Source organism: Alternaria arbusti (assembly GCF_024043155.1).
Source record: "Alternaria arbusti strain BMP 1465 chromosome Unknown scaffold_1, whole genome shotgun sequence".
Classification (NCBI taxonomy): Eukaryota; Fungi; Ascomycota; class Dothideomycetes; order Pleosporales; family Pleosporaceae; genus Alternaria; species Alternaria arbusti.
The window spans coordinates 1,365,063-1,386,480 of record NW_026249941.1 but is presented as its reverse complement, the minus strand read 5'-3'; the positions used below and the strand labels follow the sequence as shown (position 1 = coordinate 1,386,480).

The 21,418-nt window shown below is 52.1% G+C and overlaps 7 protein-coding genes across 7 annotated transcripts; 4 read left to right on the top strand and 3 right to left on the bottom strand.

Annotated features, from left to right (window-relative positions):
• Positions 1-55: 55 nt before the first annotated feature.
• Positions 56-2,395, bottom strand: J4E86_000499 (uncharacterized protein; the record flags this gene model as incomplete). The annotated part of the gene is made up of 1 exon (XM_051441073.1): positions 56-2,395. One exon carries the CDS (start codon positions 2,393-2,395, stop codon positions 56-58), a length of 2,340 nt encoding a protein of 779 aa, XP_051307244.1.
• A 1,223-nt stretch (positions 2,396-3,618) lies between these two features.
• Positions 3,619-5,769, bottom strand: J4E86_000498 (uncharacterized protein; the record flags this gene model as incomplete). Its single annotated transcript, XM_051441072.1, has 1 exon — positions 3,619-5,769. One exon carries the CDS (start codon positions 5,767-5,769, stop codon positions 3,619-3,621), a length of 2,151 nt encoding a protein of 716 aa, XP_051307243.1.
• Positions 5,770-6,041: 272 nt separating this feature from the next.
• J4E86_000497 (uncharacterized protein) lies at positions 6,042-6,873 on the top strand (the record flags this gene model as incomplete). Its single annotated transcript, XM_051441071.1, has 3 exons — positions 6,042-6,088; positions 6,139-6,746; positions 6,797-6,873. 3 exons carry the CDS (start codon positions 6,042-6,044, stop codon positions 6,871-6,873), a joined length of 732 nt encoding a protein of 243 aa, XP_051307242.1.
• Positions 6,874-10,581: 3,708 nt separating this feature from the next.
• Positions 10,582-11,105, top strand: J4E86_000496 (uncharacterized protein; the record flags this gene model as incomplete). The annotated part of the gene is made up of 3 exons (XM_051441070.1): positions 10,582-10,693; positions 10,758-10,919; positions 10,981-11,105. 3 exons carry the CDS (start codon positions 10,582-10,584, stop codon positions 11,103-11,105), a joined length of 399 nt encoding a protein of 132 aa, XP_051307241.1.
• Positions 11,106-12,097: 992 nt separating this feature from the next.
• On the top strand, positions 12,098-12,546 carry J4E86_000495 (uncharacterized protein; the record flags this gene model as incomplete). Its single annotated transcript, XM_051441069.1, has 2 exons — positions 12,098-12,362; positions 12,422-12,546. 2 exons carry the CDS (start codon positions 12,098-12,100, stop codon positions 12,544-12,546), a joined length of 390 nt encoding a protein of 129 aa, XP_051307240.1.
• A 1,036-nt stretch (positions 12,547-13,582) lies between these two features.
• J4E86_000494 (uncharacterized protein) lies at positions 13,583-15,096 on the top strand (the record flags this gene model as incomplete). Its single annotated transcript, XM_051441068.1, has 4 exons — positions 13,583-13,838; positions 13,919-14,031; positions 14,466-14,910; positions 14,999-15,096. The coding sequence occupies 4 exons, from the start codon at positions 13,583-13,585 to the stop codon at positions 15,094-15,096; spliced, it is 912 nt and encodes a 303-aa protein (XP_051307239.1).
• Positions 15,097-16,330: 1,234 nt separating this feature from the next.
• Positions 16,331-19,726, bottom strand: J4E86_000493 (uncharacterized protein; the record flags this gene model as incomplete). The annotated part of the gene is made up of 2 exons (XM_051441067.1): positions 16,331-16,553; positions 16,605-19,726. 2 exons carry the CDS (start codon positions 19,724-19,726, stop codon positions 16,331-16,333), a joined length of 3,345 nt encoding a protein of 1,114 aa, XP_051307238.1.
• Between the last annotated feature and the right edge of the window lie 1,692 nt (positions 19,727-21,418).

The following is a 21,418-nucleotide window of genomic DNA, read 5'->3' as shown; positions in this document are numbered from 1 at the left end:
ATGTCGTGAAAGCGAAGATGTAACATTGCGCAAGGCGCTCTACATGAGCTGTGCTCTACATCAAACAGAAGCTGAGCGTGACCGCGCCAACAGTCGCAAGCAGACCCGTCCATCCGACCCTAAGCCCACTCGCTGCATCCTCATCGTCACCTCCTTGTGCACTTCCATCGCCTGTGCTCTCAGGGTTAGTATCACCCTTACCCTGCTGCTGATCCGAACTCGTCACACTGCCCGCTACGCAAGCGCTCTCATCCATGCCTCCATTATTGCCAAACGCCACATTCGCCGCCTTCTCCCACAGGCTCGTCACATTAAAGTAATGCTCCGGCTCATACCAGATCCGGCAACTCGCTGTGTCGTTCAAGAACTGTGTTGGCACGCCCGCCGACTCAAAGCCCGCGCGGATGTTGTCTTGGAAGTTGACGCTGGCGTCCATCACAGCGATAGGCGGGGCTGTGGGGAGGAACTGTGCCCAGTCGTTGGCTTCTGAGCGGGAAGAGGCGAATTCAGCGGTTACGTATGTGGTCAAGGCTTCCATGTAAAGAGTAGGGATCACTAAGGTTCCCTTTGTGCCGCCAACGGCTACCATGGGACCGAAGTTCGGACGGCCACCGATAGCGAGACTGCGTACGCCAGATTGCTGGACCATAAGTTCGACGAAGATGGAGCAGGTTGAGGCGCAGACGCCGTCGGTAAGCAAGATGATGTCTTCGGCGCGGAAGGGGTCTGTGGTGAAGTTGCTACGCTCGTTGTAGCCTGTCATGGTGATGCCGACGGCGGTGCGCTCGCTGCTTGTCGTCAGGGGGTCACTGAGGTTGTATTTCAGCAGAGCAGTAAACTTGTCGTTATTGAAACGCTCAGGTGGGTACATTGCGTTCCAGTCTGAAAATTCGTCGCCAGTGGAAGAGAGGTAGGCGTCGTTGCTGAATGGGCTTGTGAAGAGTTCGGCATTGAGAATATTGATCTGCTTGAAGCTCGAAATATTCTCACCGAAGACCTCGCTGGCTCGGTGTCCACGGTACCGGTTTTGGGTCTGTGGTTGTTGGGTCGGGAAGAATTGCAGATACATGTCGTAACCAGAAAGTACCTTGCCGCCGTTGTTGGCACGTAGATCGATGATGATCTTCTCTACGCCGCGGGACTTGGCTTCAGAAATGTACTCCTGGACTACGGCTTGGAACTCCTGGGCACCTGCGACATCTTCTGTGTTGAATGTCGTCACCACTAATACACCAATCTCGCCAACACCGGTGTTGACGAAGAATCCAGCCAAAGGCACCTGATCTGCCGAGTGAGCAACGACTGGTTCTGGGTAAAGCAACGGCACCGAAGCGTGTTGTTGCGCGAAAGTACCCCTAAACTCGTAGTCGCGCGGATTCTCCAGATGTAGAGGCATCTTGGTAGGATCCCTCTTCTTGATCCTCATCGAGCTTGTCTGGGGTACAATGTAGGTCTTGTACAACGATTCAGCATCGCTAACGTAGCCCCAAGACTCGGGTTGAAGGACAAGAGCACCGTTGCTGTACGTATTGATCGTGCCGTTCTCATAAGTTACGTTGGTAGTAGCACCGGGATAAAACCTTGGACTGGTGAAATACCCATAGTTCTCCGCTGCTTGCGAGAAAAACATTGCGTTGTAACGCGAATCAGGATCATGGTAGGCGTTCAAGTTTGCTTCGTCCTGCAGAAAGCTCTCGACATCTCTTCCGTCGATTTGCGTAACGGGCGAGGGATCATACCCAACTGTGCCGTTGAAGTCCTCCAAAGCCCAGACTTGGGGTACGTCGCTACCATCTCTTGATGCAGAAACAAGGGCAAAAGCGCTGCTTCGTCGCCACCTGAATATCCCTGCGTACGCCATTCCGTTCCAGCCCAAATGCCCGTCGTGCGCTTTTACCAACAAGGATGCAATGTCGGTCTCGAAATCAAATTCGTTATTGTACTGCCCAGATCCGACTTTGTTTTTGATATCATCCAGACCAGCGACGATGTCAACAGCGTCATTTGGCCATCCTTTTGGCGGGTCCTTAAGATAGCTGAGAGTCGACTGGAACTCTACTCCCTTCTTGATCTCGTCAATTGTCGTTGATGCGTCGTCTGCGTAGAACGGCAGTGATTTGAGACAAGCGTGTGCGAGTTCAGCATCTACGGCCGGAAAGTCTGAAAAATCATCTGATACCAATTGGGCGATCTGCCCACAAGCTTCGCTGGTCTCTATCGGTCCAGAGACGTCTTCTATAGTCGTGGGATTGACTTCGATGTCATCTATTGATGATGCTGTTGGTGTTGATGTAGGTATGATGTCGAAGGTTTGTGAGGAGTCGCTGAAGTCTATCGAACTTGTCTGTGCCGTGGCAACTACCAGGAGCGCTGATAGCGCAACGAAGGACCTCATGATGCCGGAATAATGCGGGCTGTATAGTGTGATGTCCAAAGGTTCGGGGATACGAATACGGAACGATCAGGTGTCTGATCATTCAACACGTAGGGCGTCGTGGATGTAACGTGGTCAAGTCTCGCGTCTAATCCGTCTCTTTTATCGTCTTGTTCTGGATATAACAATAGCTTGGGATGCCACCCCAACTCGTATATCGTGTCCGATTTTGTTCGTTGGTGTTTCGTGAACCGCCGTCAATATATATTCTCAGAAGCGGCCAAGATCTGTGCGGGTATGCCTCGATCTCCTGTGATACACGCTCCTCGACCCAGCTCTTTCTATCCAGCTTTGGAAAAAGTCGCGAGTAGCCTCAACACGCGGGCACCGTCGCCATCTTAATCACAAGGCAGATTGCATAGCCTTGTCACCTGTAAGGCCATAAACAGTAGCGGCCGCTGCCTAAACAGCGCCCCCATCTCGTGTACGTCTGCCGCGCTTTGTTTAGGTCTTGGCTGTAAGGGCCCTGCGCGTTGCCCGCCTTACGCGTGTCGCTCAAAGTAGGCTGGCGTTGTGACTTTTGGGTGTACTGAGCAAATCAGACGAAGAAACATGGGACGGAAGTGGATATCTGCGGGTAAGCGGAGTACTGTGAGTGGATTCTGTCGCAGCGGCTAAATCCTGTGGCGCTGCCTTCCTGCGGCGCTGCAATTCGATATGAAAACCCCGGTGTTTGTGTTTCATACTCGTCAAATTTGTGATTTCGTTGGTGTTGGTGCTCGTGAGGCTGAGCGCTTTTGTGATCGCTTGTATCTCTTGAGTGTTTTCGGTAGCGACTGCTTTCTCTGCTATGCGCACCTCGCATGCCAAGCATTAGGCACGCCCACTAAAAGCGCACGATCCGGCCACGATCCGAGAAGGCCTGGACGCCGCAACCCAGCCATTCGGCACAGTCTCAGCCGACTGGTGAGGTCATGTCTTGCGGTGGCACGCCGAATCGTGTATGAGCTGAGAATGCGCGCAATTGTGCCGTCGGCTTGGGGGCCTTGAATTGTGACGTCTAGTTTTTGTGGACGCCTGACACGCTCAAGGCACATTGCTCATAATGGCCCACCACGAGAAACGGTGCCAGAGGTGGCTATGCAGTGTTTCAGGGAAAGTCCTCACACAATTGCAAGGCTTGCAGTAACTTCACTGACGACTCATGTCGATCGAATCGTGCGATTTTGACCGAAGCGGCCATCTCATTGACTAGAGCTGTGCATGTCGCTCTGCTTCTTGATACCTACGACGACAAGGTTGCGCGGACTGTACTTGTATTCAAACACGGGTTCAACCCACGCATGTTCAACTTCTTCCTGCTCCTTGAGCCACAAGTATCGATCTGTCACGACGACAGCTTCGACTACGCCAGCGCTGAAGGCCATTAAGCTCCACATGACACTCAATTCCTTCTTTCTCTCAGCATAGCTGACTTCGTAATTCCTGATGTCTTCATCTGTCAAACCATCCATCTTTTCTCTTATGAACTCAGGATCAACCTGACAGAAAGAATTCTCTGTTGTGAGTTTCGCTAGCGCAGCTCGAACGTAGGAGACGAAATCGCTGTATGCAAATTTGCGCAATGTGCCTATAGTGAGGGGCGTGGTTGTACCGTCCGAAGATAGGCCAGGGCCACGACCGTTTGGTGGGGTCCAGTTCACTTGCGAGGTGTGACCATTAGCTGAGACTGCGCTGCCAACAAGGCCTTGCTCGTCTAAAGGTGCCGAAACGACGCCACGATCTAGGAAGATGCGCTGGAGTAGAGCTCGATAAAAGTGGCGAGTGAAGAAGAGTTCTGAGTCGGCTACGCCCCAGTTAAAAGGTGCCTGCACGGCCATCATGCGGGCTGTGATGTTGAGACGTATACCCTTTGGTCGTTCGGGCTTGCCAGTATCTGCTTCCGAGCTGTCATCTGACCGTTCCAGAGGTGTATGTGGCAATGGGTGATTTGCGAGTTTCTCTGACATGGGGAATCCGTTCGGGTCAAACGCTTTGGAGGTAGACTCGAGGCGTGGATGATTAGGACGGAGTGTAGGTAGCTTATAAGTAGGAGGTCCAAGACGTTCCGTGACCAGATTGTAACAACACCCTACCATGGCTACTGCGGAAATATGTGGGTTGAGAAGCATGGAGCGTAGTCCGAAATGAACGAGATTGCCGCACGAGTGCAGCGAAATGACCATTGCGTTTACATCTTTTGGTTTGGGTACAACGTTCAAGTCAGTAGCTTCGGCGACCACGGCTGTTTCTGAGGTCACCGCCTCTTCGGGTACGCTGGAGCTGTCCAGTACTTGATCGATGACAGGTGTCAGATCACCACCCTTGATGATGTGTTCAACGTACTGTACGCTGCCATGGCCTTCATTGTATATTTGTAGAGTAGAAGTCTTGGTAGTCGGAACGGGATCTGAGGCGGCTTCCGAGACGGGATGTAGTGCGCAGCCATCTTCATCGCAGTTCTCGCCGTTCTGGGATGGTGAAGCTGCTACAGGGTCTTGAGTAGCTGAAGCGGATGTTGCTTCCTGATCATGACCATTCGTAGCTGAGTCGTTCCCTTTGGTATTGGATGAGATGGATTCATCGAGCAAAGCTGTAGTCTCAGTATCTTCGGTCTTGTTGCCCTTCTTCGTTTTGCCCATTTTGGCGCGGTACTCCTTCTTGTTCCTCATGACGATGGGCTTGGCTACCAACTTGGCTAGGATGTCCATGTTTTTCGCGCCCTCTATATTGTGCTGTTTGCTTTCCACAGCAACGATGTGCTTTGAGTAAGGTGGAGCAGCAAGCGCGCGCCCAAGATAGTTCTGACCAGAGCCGAAGTCGACAAGGTGGGTAATGGGTTTCCTGTCAGACTGTGCTATCTCGGAGGTGAGTCTGTCAATGTAGCGCGCAAAGTTGTCAACCTCGTGCACCTTCTTCACCTTCATACCGGTTGCGATGTGACGTGATATAGTAGCTTTCTGAGGCTCAATGCCCGAGTTTGGCGGGGGAAAGTCGCGGGCTAGCAGATGCTTTCGCACGGTGCGAATATAGTCTAGCAGTTCCTCGGGAGGCGCAGATCCATCCCGCCAGGTGTTTCCGCTGGGGTCTCTCTTAATATCGAACTGACTTAGGTCTTCCCTCATCAGTAGGTCCAAGATGTCCATAATATCTCGCGTCTTGAACCAGTCTCTCCAGGACTGCGGCAGAATATGGGAGTAGAGATCAGGTGAGCGAGTGTAGAAATCCAGTATGTGAACGCCTCCGCAGAGCGTCTGAAGTAGCCATGAGGAAGTAGTCAAATTGAGCAGCGACTCGACGTATTCCTCAGTATTGGTGAATTCGGCAGGAAGCGGAAGACTCGTTTCTGGACCCATGATTTCATCCAGGGTCTCTTAGACAGATGGTGAGATTTTGTGAAATCGGCAGTCTTGGTGAGGGATGCGCCATCGGGAAGGCGTGGTGGAGTTGACTGTGCTGTGGGCGATATTTTTTGGGAAGGTGGGTCCGTGCCGAGGTGTTGTGGCGCGTCATCGCTCGTAGTGGACAGCTTCTCGACACGCTCCAACATCCTCACCCCCAGCTTCTACGCGCCCATCTTGCTTGCTGGCCACATTCTGGAGGTGCAATTCGCGTCGCATAGCCCAGGATGATGTCATCACAGACCGACGAGGATCCTTTCCTCCAGGTGCAGGCGTAAGACGTCCCCGTTCGCGTTTAGGCATCTTCATTGACACTTGGCCCAGAGACGTGCTTTCCGCCCTCAACACCGCGCGCCCGCTATTCAAGTCGTATCTGCGTATTCGATCCTCGGCATCGTCGGCAAACAGTCCTGAGCTCCGTGAAGCTCGCAGTGAGCTTGAACAGACACTCCAAGACCTCAGCCAGGATCTCGAGGATCTAGTGGAGAGCGTCAAGGCTGTGGAGCATGACCCCTATCGCTTCGGTCTTGACATTGACGAAGTCGAGCGCCGCAGAACACTAGTCAAGGATGTCGGCTCCGAGATTGAGCACATGCGCGAGGAACTGCAAGAGACGGTCCAACACGCGAAGAACAAAGGCAAGATCGCAGCCAATGGCGATGTTCTACCTGATCCAGATTCCTTCGAAGACGACGACAACTACGCGGCATTTGAGCAGGAAAGACAGATGGAGATGATGCATGAGCAGGACGAAGCCCTCGATGGCGTCTTCCGTACCGTCGGCAACCTCCGACAACAGGCCGACGACATGGGCCGAGAGCTTGAAGAGCAGGGTGAACTACTCACCGACGTCGACAATGTGGCAGACAGGGTGGGTGGCAAGCTGCAGACAGGCCTCAAGAAGGTTGGCTGGGTCATCAAGCAGAACGAAGGTAAGGTACTTGACCATCGCTGGACAGGCGTTGCTGACCTATCCCCCTAGACACATGGTCCAGTTGCTGCATCGGCGTTCTTATCTTCGTCCTCATTCTCCTCCTCGTGCTGCTCTTGTTCCTGTGAGCACGCAGAACTACCCGCGCCAACCTCAGGCACATACGGAAGCCGCGTTCCCGAGCCCTAGCGCCGAAACATCAGCGCCGTTCATCATACACCCTTTGGTGCTGAAGGGACTGGTCGATCGCCAGGGACCAACATACCCGCAGTTCGTGATATTGTTGAAGCGATGATCATCTTCGCCGCTGCATAGCTGACGGTACACGTGTAACGAAAGCACTAGCCTTCGTCGCAATCCTGCTGGAGCCCGGCTGTTGGCTTGCACTGCCGGTGCTACTGTGCGGCAACTTATCTGGGGTACCCATCCCTCATTAGCGCCCTTGCATGAATGCATTGCGTACGCAATGAGGGTGTTGCCCGACAACGAACACCCTACACCGCTTGCGCGATCGACTCGGACTTGTTCACAATGCGAAATGCAACAGAGCAAGCAAGCCTTGCGGGGATGCGACATACAGCGGGTTGTCCCAAGTGCGCCATGGACCCAGGGAGCCTCCATATTCCAATAACGACCTCCTCAGTGTCTGGTTGTGCACGAGGCTTTACTCATTATGATGAACACACCGAAACTGAGGATAGAACTGGAAAGCAGGAACAGGACAGCCGCTCAACGCACATAGCGCTGCCTCTGAGACGCTGCATGTTTGGGACGTACAGGCTCTATCCAAGAATCTTCCTGAGAACCATCGTCGACATTGCTTCTTATTAAGCCATTCCATACCTAGAAATTGCCTTGACTAGGCATTTTCAGCATTCAATAAATGTTTTCACGATAACAACTCTGCGTTCGCCTCGCTTGCAGATCGTCAATTTCCGGATGACTAAATCAGACAGCAGAAACAGTCGCCCTAAACAGCCGTCCGCCAAGCCCGAGTCCAAAACGATTCAAACCAACACCAGAACCTCGCGGCGAAAACCCACTCTCATTTTCATCACGCTCTTGCTTAACGCACTGTTCTGGAGTGCTCTTATCTGTTTGGTCACCTCACTGTATCAGATCGTGTCTGATCCGTGGGATGCAACGAACATCATACCAGTGGTCTTGAACTTGACTTCTGTATGTGCTTGGAACCCTGCAATCAAGGCCAACAGTGACTAAATCGCCCAGGCTCTCGCAACAATTGCGTACACCTGCGTCCACACAGTATTCTCTTTCAAGCAGAAGGTTTGGGAAGAACAACGGCGACACACGTCTGCTGTCAGGAAGACTTCCTATGTTGCCATCCGTCTAGTGATCTCGCTATGTGTTTTCTGGTTACTAACCTCTGGATGGAACATGGTTCTCGTCGCAAGGAGACCTATTTGTCTGCAACAGGCACCCGGTCTTCAAAGCTGGGAATCTGGCTCCACTTGCTTATGTGGACGTGTTGGGACCACTTTCGCCGCCATTTCGCTGTATGTTAAACTAGTCTGTGAATTTGACGCCAAAGCTGACTAGTTCACCAGGGTTGCGTCTTTTGTTCTGTTTGGCGTACTCGCCATCGTCAACCGTCCTTTCGAAGCTCATTTATTCAAGCACGGTTACCGAGAACCTGCAAACGCATGGCTTCCGCCACACTCTTTCAATGGGTCAACGATCACCGGAGATCGCAAATGTACGTGTGAGAAGCACACCTACTGCCGTCATGTCACGCCAACACGGAGGAGCAGCTCATCCAACCCGATGGAACAAAGCAGCAGAATCTCAGCAGGATCCAGAGTCTTTACTTCACATCATGCTCCGCCACCTATACCCTCTGCTTTTATGGCCTCGTATCGTAAATCCTCTTTCAATACTTTACCTTCTGCATCACAGTCCTCTGCCAACCGTGGAGCCTTGAATCGCCCGCCTCTTTCGTCGCGTTCGGCAAGCAAATACGACTCCGGACCTCTGTTCACGCAGGCCCGGTATTCGGCATCTACATGGCGCGCCGTTCATCCAGAGGGCTCGGATTTCACACTAAATGCATCGCGCCCGCGCCATTATTCACGCGATCTTGATCTTCGTCATAGCATCCGATACTCACATTCCTCGATGTCCCTCACTCGTCCAAGTCGTCTAAGCTCTCTGAGCACTGTTTCGCGAAGTGGCTGTAATGGTTTCAACAGCCGGGATCACACCTTTGGAGTTCCTGATCACAGCGAAATAGCCAGTCCCGATGAGATCGCGTATGCTATCACAAAGGGAACGCCCATACCTGGCACTGAACGTGTCAGAGGTCTTGGCAGACACCACATCCGCTCAGGCAGTGCCCCGGATTATACATCTCCTTTTCAGCAGAAGCCTGGCTTCGTTTTCGAGGCGATTGTCGTCACTCGAAAACCGGTGCCGGTTTGGCGATTGAGATCTGCGGACCGTGTACGGGCTTCAAGTACTTCCAATTCAGAAGCCGAAAGATACATGGTCAGCCAAAGGCTTGGAAATCTCCAGCATGCTAATAACCGATCGGAATATACTGAATCGGGCATGAGTAGACGGGTGACGTTTCAGGAGATGAAAAATAAGCCCTTGCCGAAGATTGCCGTCTTCTAGCACCGAATTTGAACCAACCTTCGACTGCAACTCAACTATACGAAAATGATCAAACTCAAGACCAATCGTAGTTCTACATAGGCTCCTCCACAACCCGTTTCATGGGTGTAAAATAAACACAGCGCTCGCCAGCAGCCAAAGCAAGCGAATGTTCGCTCGGAAAGCTTCTGGCGGAAAACAACCGGTGGAACGGGCCCTCTGCGCGTCTCCTTGTTCGCATCTCACACGCATCACTGATCACTGCTGATGGACTGCTGTTGGTCGTCTGTGGGATCAGCAGCGCCATCCGTCAGCTTACAGCGGATGGCGCGTCACTGACTCGCTACAAGGCGACCGAAGTACTCTCACTGGCTGTATGCGTAAACGGCAGTGATACATTTAAAATGCTGCTTGGGCGTGACTCGTCACCACCAACATTGACCGCCTACAATTGTTCTGGACTGGTGGATCCCGTCAGAAGACTCTGCTCTTGTTCACGGGACCAACTATCTGGCCTTCACGCGCTAGCCGACTGGGATGCCCCGCCTCTTGACACATATCGGAAGAAGGCATCATCTCAGCACTGAGGTGGCATGTTTGAAACCGTGTCACTCCTTCACAGAGATGTACGCTCACGAACGCGTACGATGTGGGGATTACCCAAAACGAGCCGGTGTTGACCTCTATTCAAGCATGCGAATCGACCACACCGTCAGCAAAGTAGGGAGAGAAAGAGCTCATCGTTGAATGCCAAGTCTCCTAGCACGGGCTCACATACGACTTATTGCACAATTTGCTATATAGGCATATGTCAGCACTCATGGCTCTTAGGTCTGCAAACTCGATACAGCCAGCTGCCGCCAACATCGGATTGTTAAGTCGACAAAACTCAGCACTTGGCAGCTTATCTTACATTTGCGAAGGCATCAGCGAGGTCTTCTGCCATGAACCATCTATGGCCGGAAAAGGCATGCGCCACCAACTCGGAAGGCTGGGATGATTCCGAGCCTAGAGCTTCTGTGACACCTGGTGGAAAGAAAGAGGCTTGTTATACGTAACGGGAGGCAAGTTCGAGACAGTGTGCTGAGGCTATCAGAATGTGTGGATGCATGGCTCCTATGCTATAAAGCAGAACTCGACTGCTGTCTAGAAAGATCACAACATTACAGTCGAACATCCATTCGATCAAACATACTATCTTGTTCCAGTACCCAAACGCCAAGATGCAACTTACAATCCTCACCTCCCTTCTTGCCACTGCGGCTATGACCGCCAGTGCCGCGCCTGCCACCGGCATCGAGGCTCGTCAGGGAGTTCCCCGTGTACGCGCCACCTGTAAGTGATAACACTACGCGACGCAGAACAAACCGGACACGTATTGACGCTATACCCATCTTAGTCTATCGCGACACTCAATGCGGCCGCGACGGCCAGCCTTATGGCGATGACTATGTCCCACTGCAAAACACCACCGCCACCGGCCTGAGCACGTGCATGAACTTTCCCCCTTCGTTCAACTTCCCCAGCACGTACTTCAACGAGACCATGCTTACAAGGACAAGTATGTTTTAGCCGCATCGTAATGAATTCCGGGTTCGCAGGAGCTAACAGATGACGTGTAGTCCGTTTTTACGACATTCCTTGCGAGCAACTTACTAGCGTTGACAGCGGACGCCACATTGACATCGCGCCGGGCTTCGTGGCTGGTTGCCAGACGCTGACGCTCAAGTCTTATGTCACCTTGTAGATGCTCTAGCTCACGAGGGGCCTGTTGGTGGACAGATCGAGGAAGGCTTTGTTATGTAGTAATGCGATGTAGTGTGAGTCGGGTCCAATACTCCGGCTCACACCACAACACATTCAGGACCTTTAAGGAATTTTCTACCCTCTTCTAGTCACTCATTTATAAGAATATAGAATATGGAGCGATCCAGTGTCTACCGCAATGATGGTATTTTTATATGCTGGTTGATGATTGCGTTCTCAGTGTCTTCGTCGTGAAGTCACGATGAAGAGTTGGTAGGAGTGTAAGATTGCGTGGGATCACGGGTAGGCGGAACGTACCCACTCATGCAGCCACTCTGCACGTGAATGTGCATGCATGCACGCGACCGGCTTACCTGCAAGATCGCATCGAAGCACCAAATCGGGATGTTTGCAAAGCCACGTCATTTCACAAAATGTGAAGACCGCGAGAGACTCAGGAATCGGGAACACGGGGTCAGCGGCACCACTGACTTACAAACTTGGCATCAAAGGAAGCAAAAATACGTAGTATGTACCTGGAATTTGGCCTCATGTCGCAGTCTACGGATGGGGACCTTTGCATCACTTCCTCGTATACTCTCACTCGCCAACAGGCTCCAACGTAATATTGTTCGTGTTTTGTAGCCCCTAAGGCTATGGAGCAGGGTTATAATGCTCTAGCCACTCAATCAAAACCTCGTAACGGTGGTAGGTGTTCTACAGACGACCGATATCGACTGGGCGATGTCAGCCACCAACCGCACGATCCGTGTCGCTCTTCATACCAGAGTTGGTGGAGCGACACCACACGCAATAGCAGCTTGGCTTGCTTTTGTTGGATGATAGTACATTATGGAGACATATAAAGCAAGTATCATACACCGTTCTCCATTCCATCTCACTACGACATCTCGTCTCATCTCATCTCATCTCCCTCTTTCCACATCCATCTATCCATTCATACCCCCAGCGACCGCATATCCAAACTTCAACATGCAGCTCACCACTCTCATCACTCTGTTCGCCACTGCCATCGCCGTAAGCGCGACACCCATCGAACTAGAGGAGAAGCGTCAGCTCGAAGGTGCTCCCCGCGTCTACGCCCGCTTCTTCCGCGACAACGGTTGCGGTCCCACCCCATGGGCTGAAGACACTGTTTTCTTGCAGTCCGAGACTGTGGGACTGGCTGGATGTCAGGATCTGACTGTTGGGCCTTTCGCAAGCACCAGCTTTGACATCAATAACTTCAGCAGGACTGGTATGTGACACTTGATGATAACTAGGAGGCTATAAGAGCTTCGCTAATGAGGTGAATAGTGAGGTTCTTTAATTTGCCCTGCTCTCAGCTCACGTCTGCCACGAGCGGAAACTTTGTCGATATCGCTCCCGGCCAGGCTCCTAGCTGCAAGAACTTGGCTATTCGGTCCTGGATCACCATCTAAATGGCATCCCGCCGTATGACACTGGCTCTATATCTGCTGAAAAGGTCAAAATATCACAGTAGGTCTAAAGTATCTGGTCTAGTCGCGAAGATGGAGAAGTTGAGTGGTGTAAGGAGAAATGTGAGATGAGTCGGGTCCAACACTCCGGTCTCGTCTTGCGGGTGTTCTTTCATAGCCTTCTTGTCGCTCCTTTAGTCAGAATATAAGATTTGTGGGACGCCCCCGTGTATACTTCACAATATCTACCGTTGCAGCTTACGTGCACGCGAAATCTGATGCCAGCCTTTAGATACATTTTCGTAGAAGACCTCGTGGGTTTGCTGGCACGACATATGCAGTTTCGCAGAAACGCTTCAAGCGCAGTCGCATTGGGAGGTCTTGTAAGCACGGGGTCAGAGTCTAGCAATTGGACTATGTAGGTACAGAGACGGCAGTCGCGCTAGTATACACGTAGCAGTGACGTAGCAGCAGGCTAAGGATGAATCATCAGGCCACGAGTTGACTAGAAACCAACGCAATTTCCCTCTTGAGCTCTCGCAACGCGTCAATGCTGCCATGCAAGACCTCGGGAATTTGCGCATCCCTGTCCTGACCGGAAACAGATCACGGCGTCAGCAACAACACACCGACGAGAAAGAGCTTTTGAAGCACGAGCTCATATCAAAACTCTACTATCATAACTTATGGCCCATTTAGTAACGATCCAGATCCATACAGAATCATTTTCATTACTGAAACGATCATCTTGGGCGATGGCTTACTATCATGCGTCTGACCTCACCAAACTCTTCACGACAACAGATTTGGACGTGACCAGGGCGAGTAGACTGTACTGTTGGAGAGTTGATTCAGTAGATATGGTAAGAGATGATCCATAGAGCATGCCGCGTATAGGCAGAGCGGAGAAAATCCTACCGCCAAATGGGTATAAAGGAGGCCTGCTCTGGCATTCATCATCCTTTACCACTACATCCATCGCAATCGCATTCAGACACTTTCAATACTACAAGACAAAAGAACCCAAAACATCATCGAAATGCAGCTCACCACTATCGTTGCCTTCCTTGCGGCCGCCGCTAGCGCCGCTCCTGGCACACTGTCTCCACGGCAGTCTGGAAGCGTGCGTGCACGTTTCTATAACGATGGCGGTTGCGGTAGCAACGGCAATGATATAGCGCAAGCTGAGTTGATCCTCACGCAAAACGATATTGTTGGCAAGGCAGGATGTCGGGACTTGACCATCGGGCCATACCCTGCTGTATTCTTCGATCAGAGCACTCTGAACAAGAGGAGTAAGTCAAAGCACAGCTTTATCCAGCCCGCCCCTCACTGGGAGATATCGCAATAGTTGTGCTAATTTTTCGTCATCCAGTTCGCGTCTTGAATGTGCCCTGCTCTCAAGTTGCGGACAACTTGGACCAGACCCCTGGAAACAGGATTGACATTGGGCCAGGGAACATCATGATCGGATGCAAGGCCTTCACTGTGCTTTCCTATCTGACTTTGCCGTAGAGAAGTCATTCTTCCGGCAAGTGCAAAAGTAGATGGTACGTGGTGAGGATGGAGATGTAGTAGATTGGGTCCAACACTCCAACTACGTACATGGCTGTTCGTGAGGTGTCTCTCTTTGTTTGTCTTTGTTCTCTTTCACCAACTTTCTAGTCACTCGTTTAGTCTAGAATTCCGGAAACATCAGGTCATATGTCACTATCTCCTATGGCTCTTGAATATAATGCGGTGATTCTACGGTATCTGCGCGCCACTTCCCTGCTGAGGCTAATCAGCACCCACCTGTATCCACATTCCGATTGGAGCAAGCCTTTCTTCAATCGCTCATTCCAAGCTCGGACAGTCACCTCGACCTGTGTCACAGTTAGCGCACTAACTCCCGCGCGCTCTTTTACCACGCCTGTTCCCAGGTAGTAAAGTCTTTCCCATACTCACCCCCCAGCTCCTTCCACTCATTGCGCAACAAAGTCATTCAAGGAAACAACTACCAAACATCCAAGACGCATCTCATGAATCTCCTGCTCGCGTGCGTCTTCGCCCTGTGCGTCATTGCCGCACCCGCGGACTTCAAGCTGCACTCTGCGCTCACCATTCCCGTCCCCGGCTCTGCAACCTACGACGCCGACCTCGCTGCTGCTGTCGCGTACGCCCGGTCCCACTCCACTTCCTCCGTCCAGACCGCCGCCGATGGCCCAAAGAACAAGCTCTGCGGCCAGTACACTACCACTCCCGACTCCAAACCCTTCTACACTGAGTTGCGCACAGACGGGACCAATGTGTGTACCAACATGAACCCGGGCTATACTATGGCGATTGTTGGCAACTATTTCTGCGGTTTTTGCATGTACTTTGACAGTAAGTGTATCCGTTCTCCACTTGCAGCATCTTCTGCGCTGCAAAGCTAGAAGCCAATTAGGAAGGAGGCAACTGACATGTATTGTAGAAGATGGATGCCAGGGCGCTCTCGTCTGGAACAAAGGACCGGAATACAATCAGTGGCAACTTGTTCCGCGTACCAAGAGCTACATCTGTTTCGATTGAGGTATGGCTAGCATATGTGGTGACGAGATATGATCAGCATTGAAGGTGTGCATTTCGATACCGAGGTCCTCCCTACTGCTTTCCGGCAGTGTGGTTATCGGTCACACTAGCATGTGTCTTCTCTCTTCTATTCCAAAGAAGTGTACTATGGTGCGTTTGGACAGTATATGGCAGGCAGTCTGTCAATATGAAGAATTGACAACAATTCAACAAAAGCGCGCTGGTGATTGTGATGTACACGTCACATACAACTCGAGTGACACGTTATTAGCTGTGACCTTCGTATCCCTTGAAGTCTCTCAAGACCCCTCTTCCTCTTTCCTTTTGAAGTCTTCTCCTTCTAAAACTATCGATGTTTCCCCGGCCACGACGCTACACAAACAGGAAAGTCGCGACAAACTGGTCAGACAAACCACTACACGTCAAACTTGATATTTCAGAAACGGAAATGAATGCGCATTTAGCTCTGCAAGCGCGTGTGCACGACTACGAGGAACGCGACAAGGATAAAGCAAACAAATTGGAGCCCGAAACAGAGCTACATACAGACTCACATACCAGCATCGAAGAAGGAAAGCTGGAAGGAAAGAGCGTAGAAGTACATGAAGATGAGACGCACAGTGCGTGTGGCCAGGATGACCGTGCGAGGAAGACTTCTGAAAGAGATGAAACGGTGGTGGTTCTGGGTGGCGGCGGTGAAAGAGACATAGTGGTGATAACAATTAGGCATGTGCAGGCCGCTGCGACCACTGTGGAAAGGGGTACATCCAATGGAGATGACAAACGAAATGAGGGTGGGCACACATCGGGCGAGGTATGGACAGAAAGTCCGCATTTTCTTTGGGGGCCTTGAAAGATCATAACTCTTGAATGGTATAGCAACAGTATCTCCTCATCCCATCCCACAATATCAAGCGCTATCCAACGACGCTTTGCCTCATAGTGACCGCTCTTCTTCTATTACTCCAGAACGCCTTGCTGGGTGGTGATGATACATGAAAGGTGACATGTGGGTGAAGATGCGTATAGTCGCCGGCCACTTCCATCATAGTACTCATTGGGGCCGAATGTGCACGAAGTCCGGAGGTGATGTGGCCAGGCCATTGGAGAGTCATTCTCTCCTTGTAGCGGGACCGTGCGATGACCATCGCGAGACCGTCACGCAGTCCAATGAAGCGTAAGCGTCATTTCGTAGCAGCTGCGACTGGAAGCTGATTTCGGATGCTATCTCACTTCAAGTTGCTTCTGTGCTCGCTTTCTCGGCCTCCACTTCTGTGCTCTGCTCCGTTTCTTCGCTCTTCTTCTCCTCGATTTCCTTTTGAGGCTCCACCTTGGGTTCCGCCTTGGGCTGCGCGACTGTTTTGCTGACCACGAGGCCGATGAGATGAGAACCAACGTTGCCAGCACCGTCGATAGGCCCGAGTTTCGCATCGAATAGCTTCGCCTCGCGTAGCAATCTGAGTGGTGTCAGCTATCATATATTCACCCAAATTGACTTGGTTACGTACCGTGCTTTACCACCGGGCGTCTTCACTGCCGCCTCCTTGATGACACCACCAACCTCCTCTCTGTAGCTCTCAAACACAGGTCCCATAATCATGCGGACCTGGATGTCGCTCAAGTACTTGTTAATCACCTTATGCATGGTCACAGTGTCCTTGGTCAAGCTCTCCATGCTGGGGCTGACATCTTTATTGACTTCAGCCTCAGTATCCCATTCCACTTTCTTGAGGCTGCGCATATGAACCTTCGCCCTCCCAGCTAAGATGCCTGTAAGCTTTTCGTGGATTTGGTTCTGTTGGTCGTACAACAGGCGCTTGACATTGTCAAACTCGCCGATTGAGGATTTGTTGGAAGCTGATGCAGTGCGACGCCGGAAGCACTCGCGGATATAAGGTAGGATGGCGACAAGGAAGGAAAGTGTCTGAGAAGCAATGGCGAGATGTTTGGTGTTGATATTCTTCAAGCCAGCTGACTGCATGGCGCCCGCGCCGAGAATCAGTTGACAAAGTCGGGAGTTGAAAAGCTTGATGTAGTCGCAAAGGGAGGAAGAGACTTCGGAAGTCATACTCGGCATGGAGGAAACCAGGATTTCGAAGCGCTCGATACCCCGAAGGACGACCGTTGATGATTCGGAGATAGTGTACTTCTCCTCGTCCACAACGGCGGGTATAGTGGTTTTGTTCTTTTCCTTGGGCTTCTCTTCGGATGCGCCATTTGTTTGTACTGAAGTGCCATTCGTGGTCGGCTTTTCGATCTCTCGAAGAACGTCACCAGTTTCGGCCCAGCTTGGTGGATCGCTCTCCATACCCTTCAACAACCGTGCCAGGACCTCGATATCGCTTGCGTCAAAGTCCTTCGGTTCCCAACGATCTGAGTCCATTGCTTTTATCAGTTCTTGCTTCTCAAAGTCTGCAAATTTGGAGACGAAGTCGTTGATGTGGGTGTTCACCACACCCTTCAGTGCAGCGCCAGAACGCCCTGAGACAGCTTCACACTCATCCGCAAAGAGCCTACACATGTTGAAGTACCGTAGGAAGCGTTCCAATGGGAGATTAGCTGTAGCTTCTGAGCGGACTTTGAGGAGCTTGGTGATCTGTGTCTGTGCTGCGTCGACAGCCTGGCCTAACAAACTTGACATATCCAGAGCTTGCATAAGTTCCATCTGCAGGTCGTTGGAGCTTGGCACTGGCACGTTATTGCCTACGTAATCATCGATACTGTGCATATACGGACTCCTTGGAGGAGACCGAAGCCCACCAGCAGAGGCTGGAGGGGTAGTCACGCCGCTTGTGACATCAAGAAGCACCTTGATCAGTGTGCTTAGACGGCGGAGTGCCTCTCCAATGTTGGTGAAAATATTAGCGAAAAAGACTTCGGCATCCTCAGGATCCATTGCGCGCAGATTTCGCGCAAGGATCGAATTCTTGTCCTGTTGACTGGTTCCCCGGCCGCCTCTTGTAGACACAGAAGCCATGGAACCAGTATCGTCTTCTGATGAGCTCGGTAAATGTTTCCGGATGAGGACTTTCATCTCTTTGATCATAGCCTCCCTGAACGTTGCGCTAGCTTGGTTGGTGAATTGCGCTCCACTCAGGCCGTACAGGCTAGCTCGTAACTCTGCTCGTAGCTTTTCGTCTGTTGTCATGTAGGCTGGTAAAGTCGTCTTCGGTTTCTGGTTGCCCCCGCGTGCCTTTTGCGACGCAGCTGTCCATCGTTCCAGGGTATCATGGGCCGGAACTCGCTTGACGTGCTCTCGCAGGTCTGTGAGCAGAGTGTCGACAAAGCGTACTTCAAAGCCTCTGCCCACACGGAACTTGAGCTCGGTAATGTTCTCGAAAACTCCGTCTAGTGCTCTCAAGTGACGCAAATCGATCAACTGCGGAGGTAATCGAGAGTCGAGCCACGAGGTACTCTGAGTATCAGTCGTGTCCAGCGCGCCTGTTATCAGTCGTTCAATAACTTCTATTCGAGCCATGGCGGTTTCAAGGTCACCGTCGACAACGGCTTCGTCGCAGTGCGAGAGTCCGACTATGACAGCCTGTAACTGGTCGACCGAGTCTGTCAGCCTCCTCAAATTCTCTCTCCGCCTCTTCATTTCGACAACCTTCAAGCCTCCTATTGCCATCTGCTCATCCAGCCTCTTCAAGTCTTCCCTGAGACCTTTTATCCTTGCGACCGAATCTGATGCCTCCGTCTGAAGCTCGCGGAGGGAGCCGAGCGCGGCGAAGAAGGATGTCGATGCGGTGGATATGGCCGAAATCAAGTGCACTTCCACCGTGTCCATGTACCACGACAGCTTCTCTTGTAGAATCGCATTCGTGGCCAGAGCTTTCCGCCCGGGAGGTTGTGGGACGTCCAGAGAGCCGTTTGCCCCAAAATCATCGTTGCTTGCTGTCCGCGCTGGCCTGACCACCTCGGATCGCTCGCTCACTACGTCAAAGGTTCGCGGGTTTTCTAGGTGGAAGTTCTCGTCGAAGTAGATGTTGGGTATTGTAGATAGCGGCGTGATGGCTGGGAGTGCGCGCTTGGATCCGCTCGTTCGACGCTTCGGTTTCGGTGGCCCGTTGGAAGAGAAGGGTGTACCTGCTAGATTAGGTGTCCCCGCTGGTGACTCAGTCGCGTCCTCCTTCTTCGACCCTCTCCTTACCGGCTGGGCGGCCTCTGCTTCGGCTTCGGCTTTTGCGCGTTGAAAAGCGTCGTACAAACCGCCGACTTGCGACAGATATGGATTGAAGGTGGAGGGCTCGACGTGGGGTACATTTGTCAGAGTCACGGGCGGGATGTCTTTGGTGGATGGAGGGCGGTGGCCTGCGGTTACCGTGGCAGTGGTATGCGGCACCATGCCAGTTCGCATAATGGGAGGAGTGAGTAACGTGGAGATGGCATTGTTGCTCTGCTCTCTCACCGCGCCCATGGTGCTCTTGAAGCCGCTGTCGAGTGCGCCCCCAACCGAGTGTATCGAAGACGCGGTTGAGCCACGTCGCGGCTTGTAGCGCCCGCCCGTGGAGCTGGGCCTGTTTGTCCAGTCATGGTTCGCTGATGGGAACGGGAAGGCGCCCTGCGGCGGGTTCGGCGACAGGAACTCGAAGCTCTCGGTCGATCTCCGTGGGGTATCGGGGGAAGACATGATGGCGGCGCAGGTCGGGGGTGGTGAATAGGCGGCGGCATGGGTGGGCAGGGGGGCACATCTATCGCATGCTGGAGGACGTGTGGACGGGTATCAAGCTCCGAGTCATCAATCAAAGACAGCAGGCAGAAGGCGCAATGGGGAGATTGGTTGTGTCAAGCGTCACTTGAATGTCGTGGCTAGCCAAAGTTCCACGCGCTCGGTGGTGACGGTGCATGGGCCCTGGAGCGGCTTCTGGAAGCTTGACAAGGATCATGCAGCCGAAACACAACCGCCGACGGCTCCACCTACTTCAGACCCTTATGTAAGCCACGCCTCTCTTCCCAACCCATCCGCGTCCCTTACGTCCTTGGGATACCGTTGTGCTTTACCCCAGCCTCTCATCCACAGCCGTTCTCAACATCGATAACATGCCACCAACTATGCTACCTCCTTCCCCTGCGTCTTGCCTGTCTTCAGCAGCCGCCTTGACAGCATCCCTACTGTCCTCTTCCAATCCATATTTGTTACGCACAGACTTCCAGTCAGTGGACATGATCAAATCTTGTCGACAGAAGTGACATCGCATCCGTTTTCTGTCGCTGCACGCAATCCTGCGCATCTGATCAAGGCACGGCTGGCATAAGATATGGCCGCACGGCACGATGATAGTAGGATTGGCCACAGTTTCGAAGCAGATCGGACATTGAAAAGGTTTGCTAGCTGCTGCAAGTCGCTCGAGTGCGCTCTCGTTGAGTTCGCTCTTTGTTGGGTCGAGGTCGAGATTTCGAAATAGTTCGTGCATGGCTTCCGAGCCTCTGAACCAATACCTTGGCTGAGCATAATCGACATCTCGCCTAGCGCTCTCAATAAATCGCCCATCCCCCACCGCGCCTGGATTGCGACTTGCGCGTTCTTGTCTGGTAGGACGCGTGCGGTCCTGTAAAGCATTCCATACTGGATGCCGATGGAGAGCGAGTATCACATCAGTCCTTCGTAAATCATCAGGACCAATCGGATCAGGAACCGGTGCATTGGGAAAGTGCGGCAAAGTTTCGTCAGTGTCGATTGTAAGACTTCGTATACGGGGAAGTGTTTGCGCCGAGGTTTGCAAAGGGCTCATAGACATGCTGGAGCTTTGCGTAGGCCGCATCATGTTTTGAATCTCAGCTTGCGCCGCAGGCGTAAGAGATATGGATACAGATCTATGTCTAAATGCCGAGTCCCTGACACGTCTTCTACCGGTGGAGTTGGGTCCCATGGTCGCGATGTGGTCGGTTCTTGGGGTGATGTAGTTGGTACTTGGGGTGATATAGTCGGTACTTGAGGTATTGGAAAGAAAGATGAATGAAATAGATAGCAAGATGGTGTGCGTGGATGTTATATGAGACCCGAATGGAGTAGCAAAATTCGTGGTTGCAGATACCTTGGTTGGCACTCTCGCTCCCCAAAGTTTTGACGAGACGTAATGTGTGGATTGGAATCACATCAACGTAGACAGATTCACGAACGCACTAGGTCTACCATTGCGGCTGTGACTCTGGAAGATCCTGTCTTTAGAACCGATCAAAGAAGAGCGAGAGACATCGACATGCGGGGATCAGTAATATCAAGCAGACCATCATATTCATCTTGATCCAGGCCCATTTCTATAAAATTGCGAAACTGCGCGACAACAACTAGCGATGATTACATGGAGCAGCGAATTCCAGA